This window comes from Hippoglossus hippoglossus, chromosome 15 (assembly GCF_009819705.1).
Source record: "Hippoglossus hippoglossus isolate fHipHip1 chromosome 15, fHipHip1.pri, whole genome shotgun sequence".
Classification (NCBI taxonomy): domain Eukaryota; kingdom Metazoa; phylum Chordata; class Actinopteri; order Pleuronectiformes; family Pleuronectidae; genus Hippoglossus; species Hippoglossus hippoglossus.
Window position 1 is genome coordinate 7,727,681 of NC_047165.1, and position 19,558 is coordinate 7,747,238.

The 19,558-nt window shown below is 44.4% G+C and overlaps 1 protein-coding gene across 1 annotated transcript; it reads left to right on the forward strand.

Moving 5' to 3' along the window:
* Nucleotides 1–2,577: 2,577 nt before the first annotated feature.
* Nucleotides 2,578–18,414, forward strand: phyhiplb (phytanoyl-CoA 2-hydroxylase interacting protein-like b). Its single transcript, XM_034608062.1, has 5 exons — nt 2,578–3,241; nt 13,249–13,445; nt 14,636–14,810; nt 16,257–16,374; nt 17,670–18,414. Exons 1-5 carry the CDS (start codon nt 3,136–3,138, stop codon nt 18,217–18,219), a joined length of 1,146 nt encoding a protein of 381 aa, XP_034463953.1. The 5' UTR covers nt 2,578–3,135; the 3' UTR covers nt 18,220–18,414.
* Nucleotides 18,415–19,558: the final 1,144 nt, after the last annotated feature.

Genomic DNA, 19,558 nt, shown 5'->3' on the forward strand with positions numbered 1-19,558 from the left:
ATGTGTAGTATGCACACACAGACACACACTGACACAGCAGAGTCAGGTGCACCTCAGAGACCAGGATTAAGAGAGGAGGGAATGTGGGAAAAGTGATGGAGAGAAAAGGAGACAAGAAGGTTGAATCTGAAGAGGGAGAGAAAGGTAGAGGAGTTGAGGAGGAGGAGGAGGAGGAGAGGGAGGATATCAATGAAGGGGGAGGGGAAGGCCTTGGCTGGGTGTGCGTTGTGTCGGGCGCAGTGTTGCTTTCCCCCTCGTCCTCCTGCAGCTCCACTGGAAACACTGACGCTAACACAGGGTGACTCTGGCTGGAGGGGATGCGAGTGGATGGAGAGAGGGATGGCAAGGAAGACAGATTGGAGATATAGGATGAGAAGGAGCCCACGAGAGTCGGTCAGCCACATCCTCCACCTCCTCCTCCTACTCCTCCTCTTCCTCCTCCTCTTCCTTTCCAATAGCAGATAAGCGCATCAGGCGGAGCGGGGGAAATGGACAGGGGGAAGGCCACAAAGAGAAATAGATGATGGTGTACATAACAATGAGCTGTGTTTCATTTGGTGCAGCTACTTCAGGCCATTAGATGAGCTCTGGTTCTTATTGTTTATGTTTGTAACCACTAGACCTTGGATGAGCTCACTCACTAGTTTAGTGAGAACAGAGTCAGGGTCAGACATGTGTATATATACTGTAAACATAAAGCTGCATGTAACTTCCCTGCACTAGGGATGCATAACAGAACTCAGATTAGTTCATCTGTTGATCCTGACTCCAGCAGCGTCCTCTCCTCACACACAGGCGATGTGCACGCTGACCTTCACTTTTAATCAGTTGTATTTCCCAGGCAGGAAATTTGAGCCGGATGCATCGTCGCCCTCGTGAAATCCGAGCGTGGAATAAATTCAGGCCTTCTAGTGGTGCATGCGTCTGATACCGAATCTGAATGCCACAGTGATTATGAGCTTACTCTGAGTTTAATTCGCCTGCCCGCCATAACCTCATTCACTAATCCTGGGGCGTGCATGAAAACGCTCGGCAACTATATTCTGGTTTGGTGCATGATTGAGATTCTTACTTCCTCCTCATATCTAGAAGTGATGATGATGATGATGCTGTGTCAGATGAGTTAAGGTGGCTTCCCTCCTATGATTCAGTGCAGACTGGTGCAGCAGTCCCGGCCCCCCCCTGTCGTTTTGAACAGCATGACTCAGGGGCCCCACGGGCGCAGCTGCAGAATCCGTTGTCCGCTGAATAGATAAACACTGTGTCGCCTCTCCTCAGGGCGCCGTGTATAACACACGGAGACAAAAACTAATGGTAAGTGACACCGCCTCAGTCTGATGTTCCCCTGTGAAGAATGGAGAGGAGACAACACTGGTTTAGGAGAATGAAAATGAAAATGTCTTCATGATGATCAGATTTCACTTCGGCACGTGTGATAGGAGCAGACAGTTAAGAGGCGCCTGCAGCCTTCATTGTGCATTTAGCCACAGTTTACCCACGCACTTGACCTTTCATGCTTCAGCAATGCAGCCTCTGTGGACCACTGATAAAGGAGGTGTAGTGAGCTAGAGTCTGTAGGGAGATAACACACACACACTCAACCTTGTACTTCTACCTTGGTGAGGACATTCATTGGCATAATGCATTCCCTAACCCCCTAACCCTGACCTGAACCATAACAACTACATAACCCTAACCCTGACCTTGAATCGAACCCTTACCCTGACTGGAACCCTAAATACAAACTAAACCTCATTCTAACCCTATCCACATCCTAACCATGATCCTAAATCTTACCATAACCCTAAACCTAATTCTTACTCTTACTCTTAATACAGACTCGATCCATACTTCTAACCCTAAGTACAAACTAAATCTCTTTCTAACCTTAACGCTTACCACATCCTAACCCTGATCCTAATTCTAACCCTAACACCTAAACCTAGTTCCAACCCTAACTACATCCTAACCCTAATTCTAATTCTAACCCTACTCTAACCCTAATTTAATCCATTCCCTAACCTACACCTAATTCTAAACCTATCCCGATCCAAACCTAATTAACACTAACCCTAACCTTCATTTTAACCCTAATTCTCACTCTAACCTTAATCTAACTTTAACCTTAACCTTACCCTTAACACAACCTTAAAACTTGATTTACGTTACGTTTGTCCCCATAAGGAAGACAAGTCCTGAACCCCCCCACATACACACACACACACGCACACACACACACACACACACACACACACACACACACACACACACACACACACACACACACACACGGAGCCCAGCATAAAGCACATGGTCCTCTGACATGTTTTGCATTTTCATTATGTGCTATTATGTCCACAGCGCACACATGGTCCTTTATGAGACATGAAGGCAGAGGAGCTCATTCATTATGCGGAGCAATATGTCCGAGTCATCCCACTGCTCATTACTGGGCGCTCCTCCTGCACCTGAGACCTCCAGCTCACCATATAAGGACACGTGAGACCCTCATCGGCCTGTCGTTGAAAGGGAGTGCATGTGTGGATGGAGACCTAAACCGGAGAGGGGGGGTCGGGGGACACATGGATAATCTGGTTACATAAGAAGCCATTGAATTTGCAGAACGTCTCTGCCGCGCTAATCCACTGAACTATTCATGTCCAACTGTCCCGCGGCGCACACTTGTGGCTCTGAAGGCACCAGACAATGCGCGGCGTGCACGACGGAGAGCGCGTGGAATAAGAAAAACGCACGAGACGACGAGAGTCTCGGAGGCTTTTAAGTGCAAACGCGTCTCTGCGGGAGCTGCTATGCTCCACGTCGCCAAAAGCCCAACCTGCAGCTCGGGCTTGTGCTGTTTCGCGCCCGTGACGATTCCGCTGACGCGCCAGTAGCCGCACCACCCAGGAGACAGAGAGCTGAGCTGCTGTGCGCGGCGGAGCGAGTGGAACAACGCGTCTCTCTCTCTCTCTCTCTCTCTCTCTCTCTCTCTCTCTCTCGCTCTCTCTCTCTTCCTCTTTCCTTCCTCCGTGCGTAAAGGACCGAAGCTGTTCTCCTGCAAGTCCCGTGGACGACACTCAACGAGCCGCAGCATTTCCCCCCCAGTGACAGCATCACCCAGGCACCGCTGCAGAGATGGAGGTACCAGCCTTGGCGCACAACATCACCAGTCCGCTAAGTCCCTGCGAGGGGATGATCAAGGACCTGAGCCTAGACGCCATACAGTTGTGCGAGCGAGATGGTGAGTAGGTTTTGCTTTCCACATTACAACATGCATTACAGGCCCAGTCTGCAGTTTGCTGCGGCGCACAGAGAGTGTTCCTCTTTGGCTTTAGATGCATCATGTTCCCGTGTTGTGTGTTTTAAGGGGATAATAGGGGCCGCTCGCTCCGCCGGTTCCTCTGCTGAGTGAATGGATGGATGGTGCGCCTGTGCCTGTGCGTGTGTGGAATAGCTGAGCGTCTTTTCTGTTGCAGTCGGGCTTTTGTGCATTAATTCTCTGCTAAAAATCGAAACGTGCATTCCTGCAAACTGAACGTGCACAGACGAGGGGACAGTGTTAAGTGATGGGAGACTTGGTTTCAGCACCACAGACATGGACAGAGGCCGGCGGACACCCCGCCTATGACCGCTGCTCCTGGGCTTCTCTTCTCCGGCACCTGCCTCAATTCATGTATTTGCATCTAAAGCATGACACAAACAATCATCTTTATAATCTCATATCCCATAATCAACTGGTAATAACTCCCACTGGGTTTAGGTTTTTGATGCATTAAGTCATTCACCTGCATCTGTGCTGGATAAAAGTTTTCTTTTCTGTATTAATCATAAAATATAGTCTTGATATCAAATTGATCGCTGCTTAAAATGCATATATAAGCCACTTATATTATATCAAAGTATAAAAGCAGTTTTTAAATGAGCAGGTTTAACACTGATGCAAATATAATGGTGAGGAGGGGGAAAAAAGCAAGTCATCATCAGGAGAGAATGAGAGGCTCAAACATGGCTGCACCCACATGTGTGTGTGTGTGTTTGTGTGCACAGGCGGTGGAGCCCTACACACCCATCTCTGCAATTACAACCCATTGATTCCACATCTGAGACTAATGGTCACAGCAATTCCCCCCTTTTAATTAAGTGTGTCGATTAATGCACATGCATGACATTGAAATGAGACGGCACCTTTTCAGAGCTGAGGGGATTTTAATGAGTTTTTCCCAGATTTTCTTGATCTGTATTTGGATTGGTCGGTCAGGACGCGCCTGGAGTCAATGGTGTGTCATCGCCGAGCCTTCAAATGACCCCTAGCCTCTTATCACTCTGCCGTCATTGTATCACACATGCTTCATTTTCTCATCTGCCGGAGCTGCTCCTCATAGTGTAATACAGCAGGATGCAGTTTATATCCTCTTAGTGCTTCGCTGGCCTGATCCTAAAGCTGTAATTTTAATAATGGTGTACACAGGCTGGGGCTGGACGTCTCTCTAATGGACCCCTGTGCCGGTGTGGTGCTTCCTATGCTGCAGCTCAGGAGCTTTTATGATGAAGCTGTGTTGGTCTTTGCAGCAAAACAGCCCCTTTCCTGTTTGTCAAATAGATTGTCCGGTGTAAATAGTGCCTCTGTTTCATTATGACACCCACATAGTGTCTGTTTGTGGAGCAACACAGTCACTATGTCTAGCTTCTGTGCAGGGGATCTATCAGTGGTTTCTGGAAATGACCGTCAATAGAATATGGACCGAATTCTCTCCACCAAAGACTTCAAGAGAGTTACTAATGCTTTTGATTACCTCGCAGGTCGATTATTTTAATTCCTTGTGTGTTGGTGTAGAACTGACGTCTCTTCGTCGTGTGCCTCATCATCTTCTAACTGGAAAAAGAAAGCTTGATCACGTTCCACCAGTACTGGCAACTTCCTGTGAAATTCAGGATGGATTTTTAGATTTTATTGTCTAGTTTTTTAAAGGATTTTAAATGAACTGGCACCACTTTATTCAGTTTCACCCTCCTGCTCCATCCTGAGCACTGGGGTCGACCAACCTGATGTTTCTAGGCTCAAAAACTGAGGTGGCAAATCTCTGCAACAGTTTATCAGAACCACTGTCACCATAGAAACATCCAAATCATTCCGTTCAATTCAAGTTGAGTTTGACACCTCGATTTCATCTTCCATTGTGCAACATTCTAATTCTCAAATATCCATGATGTTAAACATTTAGTTACTTTTGTATCTTCAATTTATTTGGACTTTTTATATATAAATATAAATTAGTATTTTTATATTCTAAGCCTGTTCAGCACTTTGGTTAAATGTGGTTGATTTGACTTATATCCAAAAATTCTCTCTTTAATTAAGCAATTGATGATTTTTGCAGCTTGCTATGCAGATGATTTAGTCTGATCACCAAGGTTTGGTTTCAACACACATGCGACAAACAAACCTGAAGGCTACACTATTCGTGTACAGTATAATCCAGTAGTGTCCTCCCTTAGTCAACAGTAAGTGAAGGTTGTCCTGTTAAATTCTGGTTTGTACTGTTTGTTTTATATTAGTATTCCTGTTATTTCCCTGAAATTCAAAGTTGCACACGTTCATTTAGAATAAGTTCCAGAAATACTGAAAAGTTTCCACCTGCCCGGCCACACCCCGTGTAGCAGACCGCCCACTTCCAGTTTTCCCAGAAACAGACTATTTTTATTATCCGATCGATACGCCCAATCTTTTGACCGTATTCCTTTCAGTTAAGCACAGATGTCTAAATTTATCTCCCATATCCATTAATATTTAATTGAGAGGCAGGAGAGGCTTACGTGCCTTGTGCTGACCCAGCAAATGGAAAATAGATGCAGCTCCAGTAATCTGTGGGAAAGAGCTTTCTCTCCCTCACACACACACACACGAGGACTGTTTGAGAATTTCAATGCACAAAAGTGGGATACAAGTTGTTTCTGTGTGTGAGCCCTGTTAGAGGGGATGTCACAGCCTTAATGGTTCGGTTTAGCGACGGGATTGTGACATGAATAAGCAAGAGCTGGGGGATGTTTTGCTTTTTCTGAATCTGCACTTATGAAAGACACGTCTCTGTTGCATGTGTGCAGAGATCTGGGGACACAGAGCTTCCCATAATGTTGTGCTGGACAGAAATTTGTCCCCAAGCTCCGAAATGCTGTGACTGAAGGGACCGCCTGTTTGATTCCACATCCACAGTTACTGTGTATTTACAGGGGATAATGAAATACATGCTACATGTCTCCGAAGACCCTCCGCTGTGGCCGTTGACATAATTCGGTTGCCGTGATGGATGACTGCCATTTATGCATCCAAGTACTCTGTCTGCACTCTGTGAAATCTCTCCGAGCGAAAATACTGCAGCTCCAGCTGTGTCACCCTCAATCTGACAGTGTGTGTCCATGATAGAGAGATGGTTGTTCTTTCTCGCCACTTTTCAAAAACACTGTTGAGCTGAGATTCATCAAGAAAATTAGTTTTGCAAGATTAAATCAGCAGCTGTTTTTCTATTTGATTGCACAAAATATGCTGCTTCTCAGACATAAGTTAATATTTTTTTTAAACTATGAAATGTTGGTGTGAGTCCAACACAGTCTAAACATCTAAATTACGGTGAATATATCATATCCATGCTATCTATCTTTTTCCAAAGAGTAAGATTGATGACAATCTTATCTGTGCGGGCTAATCAGCAGATGTTAGCCTGTTTACATGCTCGGCCAGGATGGTAAACATCATAGACTGTGTATAAAGATGGATGACGCATCTCTGCTTCCTCACGATTTGCAAAACCAAAGCTAAAATATCCCGAATTTGGGTGCCGCCATCTTGGGCAGTAAACATATTTATATATATTTTCAACCAATTCCCAGTCAGTCAATCAAACGCTACATCGATGTGACAAGAAACTACCTGAAATGACAGAAACCATCTTTTAAGAAAAATGTTGTGAATGTGTAGTTTTTAGTTTGGTCCATGTCCCATCTGCTAACATGGAGGAGGTGGGGTTTACTGCCTACACTGGAACCAGCCACCAGATCAAGAGGATTTGATAAACACTATATGCTGAGGATTAGTGAAACATTCAGACTCACAGTGCTGCTCGATCTTGTAGAGAACGACAACTCCTGTGAGCTCAGTCAGTTTGTGGTGGTGCAACAGGCGGCCGGCCCGGTGACACACAGCACCGGCTGAGTAAGCTGGCATTTCAGTTTGGCCAGTGCTCAGTGGGAGCAGTTGTTTGCCATGACTGTGCTGGCAACTGGCTCAGGTGGTGCGCTGCCACTTATATTTGACTTTACTGATTTAAATAGTGAAGAATTATATTTGTAATTGATTTGCTGTGGAAATCCGCTTCAAACATTTTCTGTCAGACATTTTCCTTTTTGGCATGAATGCTTTAAACATTGATAAACCTCGCTATGTTTGACACTGTTATTTCTCATGAATGTTTAAAAATATTGTTGTTTTGTTTTATAACATTTTGAATAAATAGCGGTAGTTTTAATCTTTTCACTCTAGTCGAGGCTTCAGGACTGAGGGTGTCGCACCTGAACCAATGTTAAGCCGTCTGAGGCAAACTGGGATTAGTGAATATGGGAAATAGAAATTTGATTTGAGACACTAATGCTAACATAAAATCCTTGTATACAGAATATATGGATTTTTACTGCAGATGCTTTTAAATTCAAATTCTATGCCAATGAGAAATGATGACTCATTCTGGGTTTGGACAAATTTTGACCTTCTATTAAAATGAATGTATAAGAAAAGGGGCGGGGCAATTCTGAACCAATGAGCACATTTGTGTTATTTATTTGTCGTCGTTTGCTGTTCAGGAGCTTGTTGGTTTTGTAAAAAGGTGGAACTCCACATTGTTAACCCAGATGAACGGGGCTTTGTTTATCTCACTCGGAGAGAAAGATGCTTCCCCGTTGGCAGCTTCTCTCGCTCCCAGCGTGGTCTCTGTCTCTGTCTGTGCATTCAGAGGAACAAAGGGCTGATTTTCAAAAGGCCTGCGAGCACCAGCGCTCAGCGACTGTCTGCTGCTCTGCTTGTGTCTACACCTCAATTTTAGACCTGAAACTACTGCAACTTAAACTGTAGGAGGCTCATCCGTCTGAAATGAGTGGCCACTTATGTGCAGTCAGAGACGGTCAGTCTCTTTTTCACATCCTACACCCTCCTACACTTTTTTAATTGATTCTTCCACATTAACTTTAAGCCTTTATCTTGGATATGGTGGCGATTTTTGAAAACAATATAAGGTAGCCTGATGTAAATGGTCTGTATCTTTTATAAGGCTTCTCTAGTCGTGTTGACCAAGATCAACTAAAATTGAAGAACCACTCAGAGCGCTTTACAGAACAGTTGTTGCATCTACGTGCAGCCCTTTTTCTGTCACACATCACTCACACACTGCTGCCACAGCTCTCAGGGGCAATCTAGGGTTTGGTATCTTGCCCATAGACACTTGGGGAGACTGGGATCGAACCGTAGACCTTATGATTAGTGGACGACTCGCTCTACCTCCTGAACGTCAGCCACTGATAAACGAGGTAGAAGAACAAAGTGATAAATGGGGAATGTATTTAATTGTTGTGTACTGTCTGTGTTTCGACATGAGACTATCTGTAAATATTCCCCTATGAGCTGGAGGAAGTGATGAAGGGATGGACGTGGTGTTGGTGCCACAGAATTGATAATGTAACAGTGGTACAGTGGACGTTGCACAGCTTTATTGGACATTTCACATTTAAGTACTGATGCCCTAATGTTGAGGGTTAAGGACAAAGGATGTTGCATCATGTTAAGCCCTCTGAGGTGAATTGTGATTTGTGAATATGGGCTATACAAATAAAGTTTCTTAGGGGTTTTTTGGAGCTGATCTGTGGCTTGTATTTCTTTGCACCTCTGTTCAAGGCTGATTGGAGATTTTTTATTTTAGTGAAAATATGAAAAGTAAGAAAAAGAAGTGTGAATCTTCAAGTGGAGCCACACACGTCTCACACTGTTTACTTCTAATGTTCTGCTGAGTACATTTGGCCTGAGAGGGAATCGAATCACTCACTAGCTCGAACAAGTAGCTCACAGCATCAGGCCAGGTGTGACTGGAACCAACCCCACCACAGAGAGCCATTAGGACCAACCCATGCACGCACGTTACCAAGATTCGTATTGATCCTGGTGCATCTGCTGCTATTCCACTCTGGCATTTGGCTGCACGCTGAGTGAAAGGGCAGCACGCAGCGTTTGATGGGGTTTGTCAGAAGAGTACACTTTCCATCTTGTGAAATGTGATGCTTTTTGCAGCACCAGTGCAGATATTTCTGCGTCCTCCATTTTGTTTCTCTGCTCAAGCATGTGTGCTGCTCTTGTGTATCAAGTTGAATGTGCTGCTACATTCTGTTGACCCCCCCATACATGTGTGCACAGCATGAGTAATCTGCACAGCAAGGGCTTACAAACTGACTCATTCTGCTTGATCATGATTAGACAAAAATCCCCCCACCCGTTGTGACACAACTAAATGAATATTGGCTGCAGCCGCAACCCGGGTGCAAGAACAAATCTGTAAGAGCGATGCCGGCTACAATACTGGTCTAATTATGTGACGCTGAGGGGTTCAAGTCTCCCATGTGAGACTGTAAAAGGTTCTGCTCTTCACCTTAATGACCTTGGCTCTCACTCCTCCATCTTTCCTCCTGAGTCCCAGAGGAGTCGGTGCCGAGCTAAACCGCTGGATCTCACTAAGCCGGTGTGTTTACCTGCAGGCAGCTTATTGAATTCATATTGACAAGCTGCATTTTTTAAAATACATTTGATGATTATGTTTGCATAATGGTATACTGCCAAATTACATTCTCCATCTGTTATATATACTTCTTACTCTGCAAGGGTTGCTGGGGCCAATCCCAGCTGGCATTGGGCAAGAGGCGGGGTGCACCAGCACATCACTGGGCCGACATGTAGAGGCAAACAACCATTCACATTCACATTCAAACCTACGGTCAATCTGTGGACTGTGCAGAAGCAGGAGTATCCAGAGAAAACCCACGCAGACATGGGAGAACATGCGAACTCCACACAGAAAGACTCCTGGCAGGGCTTCGAACCAGGAACCTTCTTGTTGACTCAAGAGAGTTTAACCTTTGGATCTCACATAGCCAGAGTGTTTACCTGCTTGTATATTATATTTATATTCGTTTTGATGTTGAATATGTTAGCATGATGGTATAATGCTTAATTAAATATACATATATATAATACATGTGTTTGTTAATGAAATTCATGTTTTTATATTGTTTTCATTTCAGAAGAATAAGAGTGAACAGACGTTCTGTTCTTTTCTGCCCAGTAGACTGAAGGCGGCCCAGATCTTGTTTTCCCTGATAGCATCATTTTCAGCCTGACTGAGCGGCCTCTGGAGTGTTGTGTGGGCAATATCTGATTGCGTTAGGAAAGCCTCGCTGTGTCGGTGTAGTGCCTCCGTGTGCAGGTTAATTAAGAGAGCATTCGAGTAAACAGGAGCTAAATCAGCAGTGTGGAGTCTGAAGGAGCTGCGCGGGTGAAAAACCTGCATGAGGTCTGTGTGAAGGGAAACATCAGTGTTGACGTTAAACCTTTCAGGAGCTCGCTCATTCAGGCTCAACACAGCGACTGGGTCAGCAGGAGCATCACTGCTGGTTGGTTCAGGTTCATGTTTACAGTAACGTTCAGGTCACACTGTATAAAAATTATCCTTCAGGGGATTCAACCTAAAAACTTAAGTTTAATTGCTGCCTTAGAAACGAGAGTAAACTCAACTTCAAGGTGAGCTTTGTTTCAGCTTAAATTTTAAGTTGTTTATTAAGTTTTTTATCAGTCATTCTTTAAAAACTTGATACTTTATTCTTTTATGTTAAGTCTTCAAATTAAGTAGACTAATGTTTAAAATTTTTATACCATATCTTGATTAATAATCGCAAGTTTGACAGTTTCCTTAAACATAAATTTGGATGAATTTATAATTAATCTCTTCAAAAAGTATTTATTGAAACAGTTACGATCATCTCCTTCAAATACACTTTAGGCAGATGAATTAGACAGAAGCCTAAAAGCTGATGTAAATGAAAATGTTTATCCAAGAAAGACCTACACAAGTGAACAGATGTGTGTTGGAGTGAGACCATAATTTAAGAGACTTAATTTCCTAGATGCAATAATGTCCACATTTTAAATCTACTCGTTTAGGTGTAGAACTTTCTTTTTGATTGTGTCTGAACTTAAGTGTCTTTTGGACTTTCCTTCTTTTCCCTGACACAGATGCGAGAGATGTCTTTTTCTTGTTTTTGGTAGAGGTCAGCAGCAGAAGGTCTCAGGGGGGACATGATTTCGCTGAGATCACCGTCCGCTCTGCGCTGACTCACTGAAGCAGTTTCTGACAGAGTTCTGCACCGTCATGTCCCATGTTGACCCTCTCAGTCTGAACCGAACTTATCAGCTTAGTGGGGTTTAGTACGACGAGATGTGGATCAGCAGCAGGACGAGGTGTTTTCGTAAAAAACGGACAGAGTGCTCACAGGATTTCTGATTAAAAAAAATAATCTCATTTTTCAAAACACCAGCTTTCTCTGGGCTGAAGATTTATATAATTTCTGTCTGGTAAAGTCATCTTTAAACTCTTAATTCCCAAGTGCATGTATTTAGTGTTCATCGTGAGCAGCAGTATCTTCCAGGCACTTAACGAAAGAGGGTTTCTATTTAGGTTAAAGATGATTATTTGCAGTAATCAGCTATAGTCGTGATTAGGAACTAGTGATTAGGACAAAAGTAAGTAGGGGGTCTGGTCTGGTCTGGTGGTGGAGACCATACTTTTGTCTGTTGTGTTATTTTAAGTCGTAAGTCATGATCGAGAAAAGAGCCAAACCAGAATAAAATTATAAGATGTTCACTGGTCGTAGGAGTCACTTCCTGTTTTGTCCGTTTTCCTAAAATGAATCCATCTACAGACGCTCTCATTGATGTGTTGAGGCGAGACAGAGGAGTCCACACAGCCCAATTATGGGATTACTCTTTTATCTGGCCCGCTCTCAGCTGATGAGCGGAGATGGATGTTCCATGCTCGGCTGCTTCTTCCTTTGTTTGGTCTCCGTGGACTTTCAGTGGAGTTGTGCATTTTCTGCATTTTTGTTTTTTACTCACTCTCGTGTTTAGACCCCTGAGCGTGCACAGAAAACGCATTGTTGTGGTGCCAAGTGGGCGTGTCCCAGCGTGACGCAAAGTCTATATTCATCCTAAAACTACAAAGCTCTCATTCAACCGTTGACATTTTCTGTGGCCTCTGTGTGCACTTGGGATTGTTCTCCTCTGTTCCATGTTGTGTCACTTGCGGGGACCTGATTAATTGGTGTTGTGAATTTCTGACCAGGTTTATGCAACTTAAACTTTCTAAGCTTTCACCAGTATTTTAAACGTTAAAGTTTCAGGCTCTGAAACAACTTGAGATTCAAGATTCAAGAACTTTACTGTCATTGTGCACGAACGACCAAATTTACGAAAGCGTCATTCTCAAAACAAATTGTGCCTGTTATACAGATTTACAAATATGTAGTAGCTCATTAGAAATGACTCTATATGCAGAGAGGAGATTCATTCAGCGGCGTTTGAAATATTTAATGCAGCGTATGTTCTGAGCAGCAGATTGGTGTGTATGTGTGTGTGTATATGTGTGTGTTTGTGTGTGTGTGTGTGTGATGAGGGACTGATGTGTTTCCATGGCAACTCTCTGGGCTTGGCGGATGGTGGATACACTACGAGTGCTGTTTCCTGAGAGACCGTAGTAGTATGGAAGGTTTACGTGCAATACTGAGGGCTGAATAAAAGCTGCGGCACGGTGATACAGTTGTTAACCTCGCAGCAGGAAGGTTGTCGGTTCAAATCCCAGTTCAGTGAAGAACCTTTCTTTGTGATGCTCTTTCCATATCTGGGTTTTCTCTGGGTATTCTGGCTTCCCCCCCCCCTCGCCGAATGTCAGCTGGGATTGGCTCCAGCGACCCTCAGAGGACGAGGGGTTCAGATAATGGATGAATAAAAGCTCGACATAGATACAGAATTTAAAAGTCTGCACCACATGTTACAATCACTGACGTCTTATAACGCTGAAGACATTATGAGCAAAGTATTTAAGGCTTAACTCGAATGATTAAGATCATTATTATCTGAAACGTCAACATTGATTGTTGTTACCTTCACAGGGAGTAAATCCCAGGACGGCAGCATCTCGGAGATGGAGGAGCTTCCTGTTCCCCAGAACATCAAGATCAGCAACATCACCTGCGACTCCTTCAAGATCTGCTGGGACATGGAGCCGCGCAGCAAGGAGCGCATCACACACTACTTCATCGACCTGAACAAGAAGGAGAACAAGAACTCAAACAAGTTCAAGCACAAGGTAACGGTTGAATCAGCTCGTGTCACGGCAGAGGGATGACTCAACAAAGGGCCTCAAGTGGAAGTGTCACTCGATGGAATTTGTTGCTTTTTCACAAAGAAAAGGAAGGAATTTGTCGAGAATAAGAGGATTTGTAAAAAACGTGATTCAGTGTGTGAGGAAAAGTAAAAAATCACAATGAGCTTGCAGAGCACAAAGAAGGCAGCATGTGAGTTTGAGTATTTTACCAAATTATAAAAACATGAAAAATGTTCCCAGTGATCATTCAGCTCCAAAAAACTATTTCATCTCTTTATTTTAATGTCCTTGAGATTTAAATCTTTTTCATGAGCTGTGTGGCCAAACTAAAAATTCTAACATAATTTTCACATTCTGAAAAAATGTCAAGAATCACTTGACAGTGTTTTATGTTACAAATATGTATTTTTTGTGTAAGTGATGCATTTATAAGCAATAGAAACTATACTAAATGGTCATAACCATCCTGAAACAGTCTGTATTTTGATTAAGTTTGATGTTTAAAACCTGAAATGTCTGTTTGAGGCTCAGACACAGGTAACCATGTCAGATAACATGTCTTTAGGCGAGGAGACACTTTGTTCACAGCGAGCCGGTCGTCTGAGCTCTAATGGGCGAATATCACACACCCAGTCTCTCTCGCTCTGCCTGAGAGTAATTGCTTTAGGGGCAGCAGGAGGAGGAAGAAGAGGAGGAAGAAGAGGATGAAGACTGCACCTTCTTACAGACTCCTTTTAACATTCTCCTTCCTCTCCTCCTGCAGTCACTTCCTGGGTGCAGTTAAGGGTTTCTCCTCTCTGATATGAACCAGGATGTGTCTCTCATAATTTTCTATTCCATATCTTCAGGGTCCAAATACTGTATTTTGATTTTGTCTGTGACCAATAGTGTTTGTGCAGCGATGGCGCTGAGTCTGTTGCTAGGCAGAGGCTCCTGGTCCAATCAATGACCTGCTCACACCCACAGAGACTTGGGCGGGTTAAATAGAGTAAAAAATGTTGGACATACATAAATAAAAGTGCAGTGACAGCCACAAACTACAGTCCAGCACTTATATATATGAAGTGTTTACGAGCAGACGTCTGCCAATACCTGCATGTGGCTGAAAGACGGCCATAAATGGAGAAGTTCCTCCTGACTCTCCGACCCCCTTCCTCTCTCCCTCCCTGCAGGATGTTCCGACCAAGCTGGTGGCCAAGGCCGTGCCCCTGCCCATGACGGTCCGGGGCCACTGGTTCCTTAGCCCACGCACCGAGTACACCGTGGCCGTCCAGACCGCCTCAAAACAGACCGACGGGGACTACGCCGTCTCCGAGTGGAGTGAGATCATCGAGTTCTGCACCGGCGGTGAGAAACACAGGTCACGGGTGACATCACACATTTCAACAGTGACCAACTGAACCAAAAAGGACAGAGAAGGAGGAAACAATGGAGTAAAGGACACAGCACAGTGAATATTAAAGGGAGGCTAATTTAAATTGAGTGCAGGCAAAGATGGATGGAGAGATGGAGGAGGGGAGGGCTGAGGAAAGAGAGGGATTAAAGGAAGGAGGGGAGCTGTGCTGTATATCTTCTGATGCAGGGGTCACACAGTTCAACATTGCAGGCTGGAGGCTTAGCGTGGGGGAGGAGGAGAGAGATGATGGCGTGGAGACTGGCGAGCAGAGTAATCAGAGAGGGTGAGGAGGCTAAAACATACAAGATGTAATCACATGTAACGGCCCCCGCACCTCCCCCCCCTTTGTTTACTAATGTGCACATGCAAACATGGTCACAATGACATGTTTATGTCTCGAGTTTACAATAAAGTATTAATCAAACTGAGATTGTGTCCTGAAGTTAAAGTGTCACGAAGCATCGGGTCCCCTCAGGACTGCCAGGATTCAATCAGTCAAACTTTATTTATATAGCACCTTTCAAGCTAATCAAATGGAATCCAAATCACTTTGTTGATATATATTCAGATTTATCTTAATGAGTTCTTCTTTGGGTCATGTGCCACAAAATGTCAGGGAAATGGGTTCAGTAGTTTTTGTGTAATCCTGCAATCTAACAAATAAATGCCCATGGAAACAAATCCTCCTTCTCTCAGTAGAGATTCAAGTACATACATGTGAGAGAATACAGAAAGAAATACATGTGTTGAAAAATAAAGTGTGTGTGTGTGTGTGTGTGTGTGTGTGTGTGTGTGTGTGTGTGTGTGTGTGTGTGTGTGTGTGTGTGTGTGTGTGTCATACGAGGAGGTGATGAAGGAAAATACTTAAAGATGTTGCTGAGACTTTCTCTTACTATAACAAATAGGCTCAAGGTCTAAAAAATGTTTTGACAGCTTTAATGCTGAGTAATCCTTCTACAACAAGCTGATATTACACTAATAAAATATGAAAATAAACAGTATGTCTTCTTTCCTTTTCCTCAAAATGAGAGAGTAGAGAATCTTCCCTTTTACTCAAATCGTCCTCAGTGGTGTGTTCGAGTTCCCGTAGTGAAATTGGGATGACTGCATCATTCAGATTTTTTGCTTTGGATCAACTCCACACCCAGTTGGCAGAGCTGTGTTACATGGTTGTGAGGGAGAGTAGGTTATATTATAGGACTGACTGAGAAGGTTTCTGGTCTAAATGCTGAGTCATTTCAGCCTGTGAATAACTATGGAGACGTGAGGGAGGGCAGAGCGTCAGGATCCCTGAGCTCATATGCAGAATTCACATAAAAATAATTGGATTTCTTATAATGATGTTTGTCAATTTCCTTTCACTAATTCCATTAATGAGCTGCTATGTGTTTTTGCAGATTATTCCACGGTGCATCTAAACCAGCTGCTGGAGAAGGCAGAGGCCATCGCCGGCCGGATGCTGCGTCTCTCCGTCTTCTACAGGAACCAGAACAAAGAATATTTTGACCATGCCAGGTAAAAGGCAAATAAAGACCACGTAGACTTAGGCTGATGCATTGGACTCCAGATTAATCTGAGGATCCACCTCTAGAGTGAAGCCTGATGATTAGATCCATAAATCCACACATGTACCTCAATCTACTGAAGCAGCATCCAGTGACTTCCTCTGCACACGCACTGTACAGTTGAATACAACAGAGAATAAAGCAGCAAAAGCCTTGTGTAACTCTGTCAGACAATAGCAGACAGTTGCTCGGAGATGCGGGCGAAAGAATAGAGACAGAACAAATCATACTCGTGGCAGCAAAAGTCTGCTTTTATGTAGGAGGAGAATGTGACAGACAGAGACGGAGAAAATCGCTGGAGCTTCTGCGTTCGCTGCTTTAGTAGAGTGTGTTTTCTCCCCCTTCCCGTCTCGTCCTCCTCTTGGAGTGTTGTCTTTTTGTTCTAATGGCTCCTCTCCATCCTCTCTGTCTCTGCACTAGAGCCTCAGCCTGTGAGCACTCTTTTGTTGGAGCATTAAAACATGACGCCATCCGCACAGGCTTCATCCCCTTTTGCTGAGTCGCAGCCGCCACGGTGTGCGCTTCTGTCAAACTGCACCACCGTGTGGCGAACAGCAGTACCGACCCGATGAGGCCTCCGATCATTTGACCTGAGCTGGGAGCTGTATAATTCTATAATGCCCACAACAAAGCATCAATTATGAATATAATGACAACCTCTGGAGTGATATCACATAATTATGATTCATAACTGGAGCTTCGGAGATTAGAGTTGCTCTGCGGGGGGGGGGGGGGGGGGGGGGATGTGCAGCTGCCACAATAGTGTTCATTGCTTTGAGTGTTGGTTTGTTAATTTGCAGTCTGGAAGCAGCTTTTGTTTTCTGGCACTTTGTGAGAATGATAAAGAAAAGTGTGGGTTGTTTGTTTTTTTCAGCGACAGTGAATTTTCTCTCCCGAGGACGAACTGGACTCTGCTAATGTGATTACAGCTCGAGAAATGCTGAAAGTACAAGAGAGAGTTCTCTCTGCTCGCTGTGTTTTATACATTCAGACAGTCCCCCCCCCCCCCCCCCCCCCCCCCCCCCCGCCCACGCTGTCTCGACACTGTTCGTGATACTTTAATGAAACTGAGTAAAGTGGTGCCACTGCTTTCTGGCAATTCAAAAATCCCTTTAATTGGTTTAGGGGGGAGAACTTTATTAAAAGATGAGCAGTGTTTGTTACTGATCGGCCCCAGAGGGAAGCTGATGAATCGTTTGCTGCTTGTTCACGACACATTTCGTTCTCTTCTCTCCGAAACTCCAGGGACGAGCAGGAGAACCGAATGCTGCCGTCGGTGAAGGACAACAGTGGCAGCCACGGCTCGCCCATCAGTGGGAAGCTGGAGGGCCTTTTCTTCAGCTGCAACACAGAGTTCAACACCGGCAAACCACCGCAGGACTCCCCTTACGGCCGCCACCGCTTCGAGGTTCAGGCCGACACGCTCTTCAACCCCGACACCAACCTGTACTTTGGGGATTTCTACTGCATGTACACGGCCTACCACTTCGTTATTCTGGTCCTGGCGCCGAAGGGCTCCAGGGGCGACGACTTCTGCAAGCAGCGTCTCCCCTTGCTCGACATGGGCAACAACCCTTTCCTCACCTGCAAGCGGATCGAGGAGGGTGACGGCGGCGGCGGCCTGCTGTTTCATCACGCCCAGGACGTCATACTGGAGGTCATCTACACGGAGCCCGTGGACCTGGTGTCGGGCACGGTGGCCGAGATCAGCGGGCACCAGCTGATGAGCATGTCCACGGTAAACGCCAAGAAGGACCCGAGCTGCAAGACCTGCAACATCAGTGTGGGGCGCTAAGCAACAGCAGATTGTAGGAGAGCAAGGGAAGGACTCGGAGGTGACCGCCCTCCGCACACACACACAGGAAGTCCACGTGTACTGATGAAGCAGACCAACACATGCATGAAGCAGCAGATTTAGTAGACTCCCAGACATGCACACCGACATCTCTCTGACACCGCTCTGTACTCTGAAGAGACCGACAGTCCCCAAAGAAGAAACGGAGGAAAAGAGAGGAAGGAACTCACACTTTGACACCTGCACCATTGTCTCCTCGTCTTTAAAGGGGTCGCCCTTAAATGTTGAAAGCATACATTAGATCTAACCTGAAGATGTCCACACAAGGGACCACCAGCTGACACACCACCACAGACTCATCCATCCATCCTGCAAGTCATCTCTGGCGTACTGACCAAACCCTTTAACTCTACTAAAAACATGAGCTGCTTCCATTCAGTTTCCTGTTTTTTTTTATCTTCATTTTGTTCATGACCTTTGCCTTGTTATTATAGATATGCTGTTGATCGAGCGTCCACGACCTGTGTGGACGAGCATTTTGTTGTTTCCAATTTTCCTCTTTCTAGAAATGTTTTGTTCTTTTTCCATAGTCGAGAAAATCTGACTTCTGTTTTTTTTTTTGTAACCTCCTACTAGTGGCATGAAATGGTACTACAACATTCTAGGGCTGCAGCATTAACGGTCATCTTTCTTTAAACCAAAGGTGTTAAAAAACCAGACATGAAACTGCTGTGGAATCTAATGCAACAACCAGTAAAAAATGTGTATTCATGTGAACTTCTCATGAAAAAGCAGCAAAGCATGACGCAGTTCTGAAAGCTGACCTCTAACATAGCAACCTTTTCTGTAACATTCTTCTTTTACTGTAGTCAGTGGAAAGAAAGTAGAACCATAAACTGTGTTTAGCAGAATAAATGTGAAAAAATATTTATTTTTTATTGATATTCATATATATATTGTATATATATAGAACATTATATAAACCAGAAGTGCACAATGTCACACACTCTGATCATTGTCAACAACAGCATTTAGGGGGAATTAACTAAACAAAGGCAAAAATGGGGGGGGAAGACAAATTCGACAGCAGTAAAACTTGCACTACAATGTCAAAGGTTCACCATCATTTACATGGTCACGATTTAGGTTTACTATAAAATTCAGAATGCATTTCATAGCACAATGCAGGACTAAAAAAAACTGACATGCACAACCACGACAGGATTGTCTCACTGATTGCATTTAAACATTCGCCTTTTGTTTTACAAAGACAGGACTTTTTAAAAAATGCAGTCTCCACATTAACAATGGACACAGTTGTCCAAAAATAGAACTTTGG

Bases quoted from the DNA above. Each gene is read 5' to 3' on its own strand.
- phyhiplb (XM_034608062.1), top strand. From the start codon at position 3,136: ATGGAGGTACCAGCCTTGGCGCACAACATCACCAGTCCGCTAAGTCCC. The intron at 3,242-13,248 runs GTGAGTAGGTTT...TTACCTTCACAG, and splicing joins ACAGTTGTGCGAGCGAGATG to GGAGTAAATCCCAGGACGGC. The intron at 13,446-14,635 runs GTAACGGTTGAA...CCCTCCCTGCAG, and splicing joins CAAACAAGTTCAAGCACAAG to GATGTTCCGACCAAGCTGGT.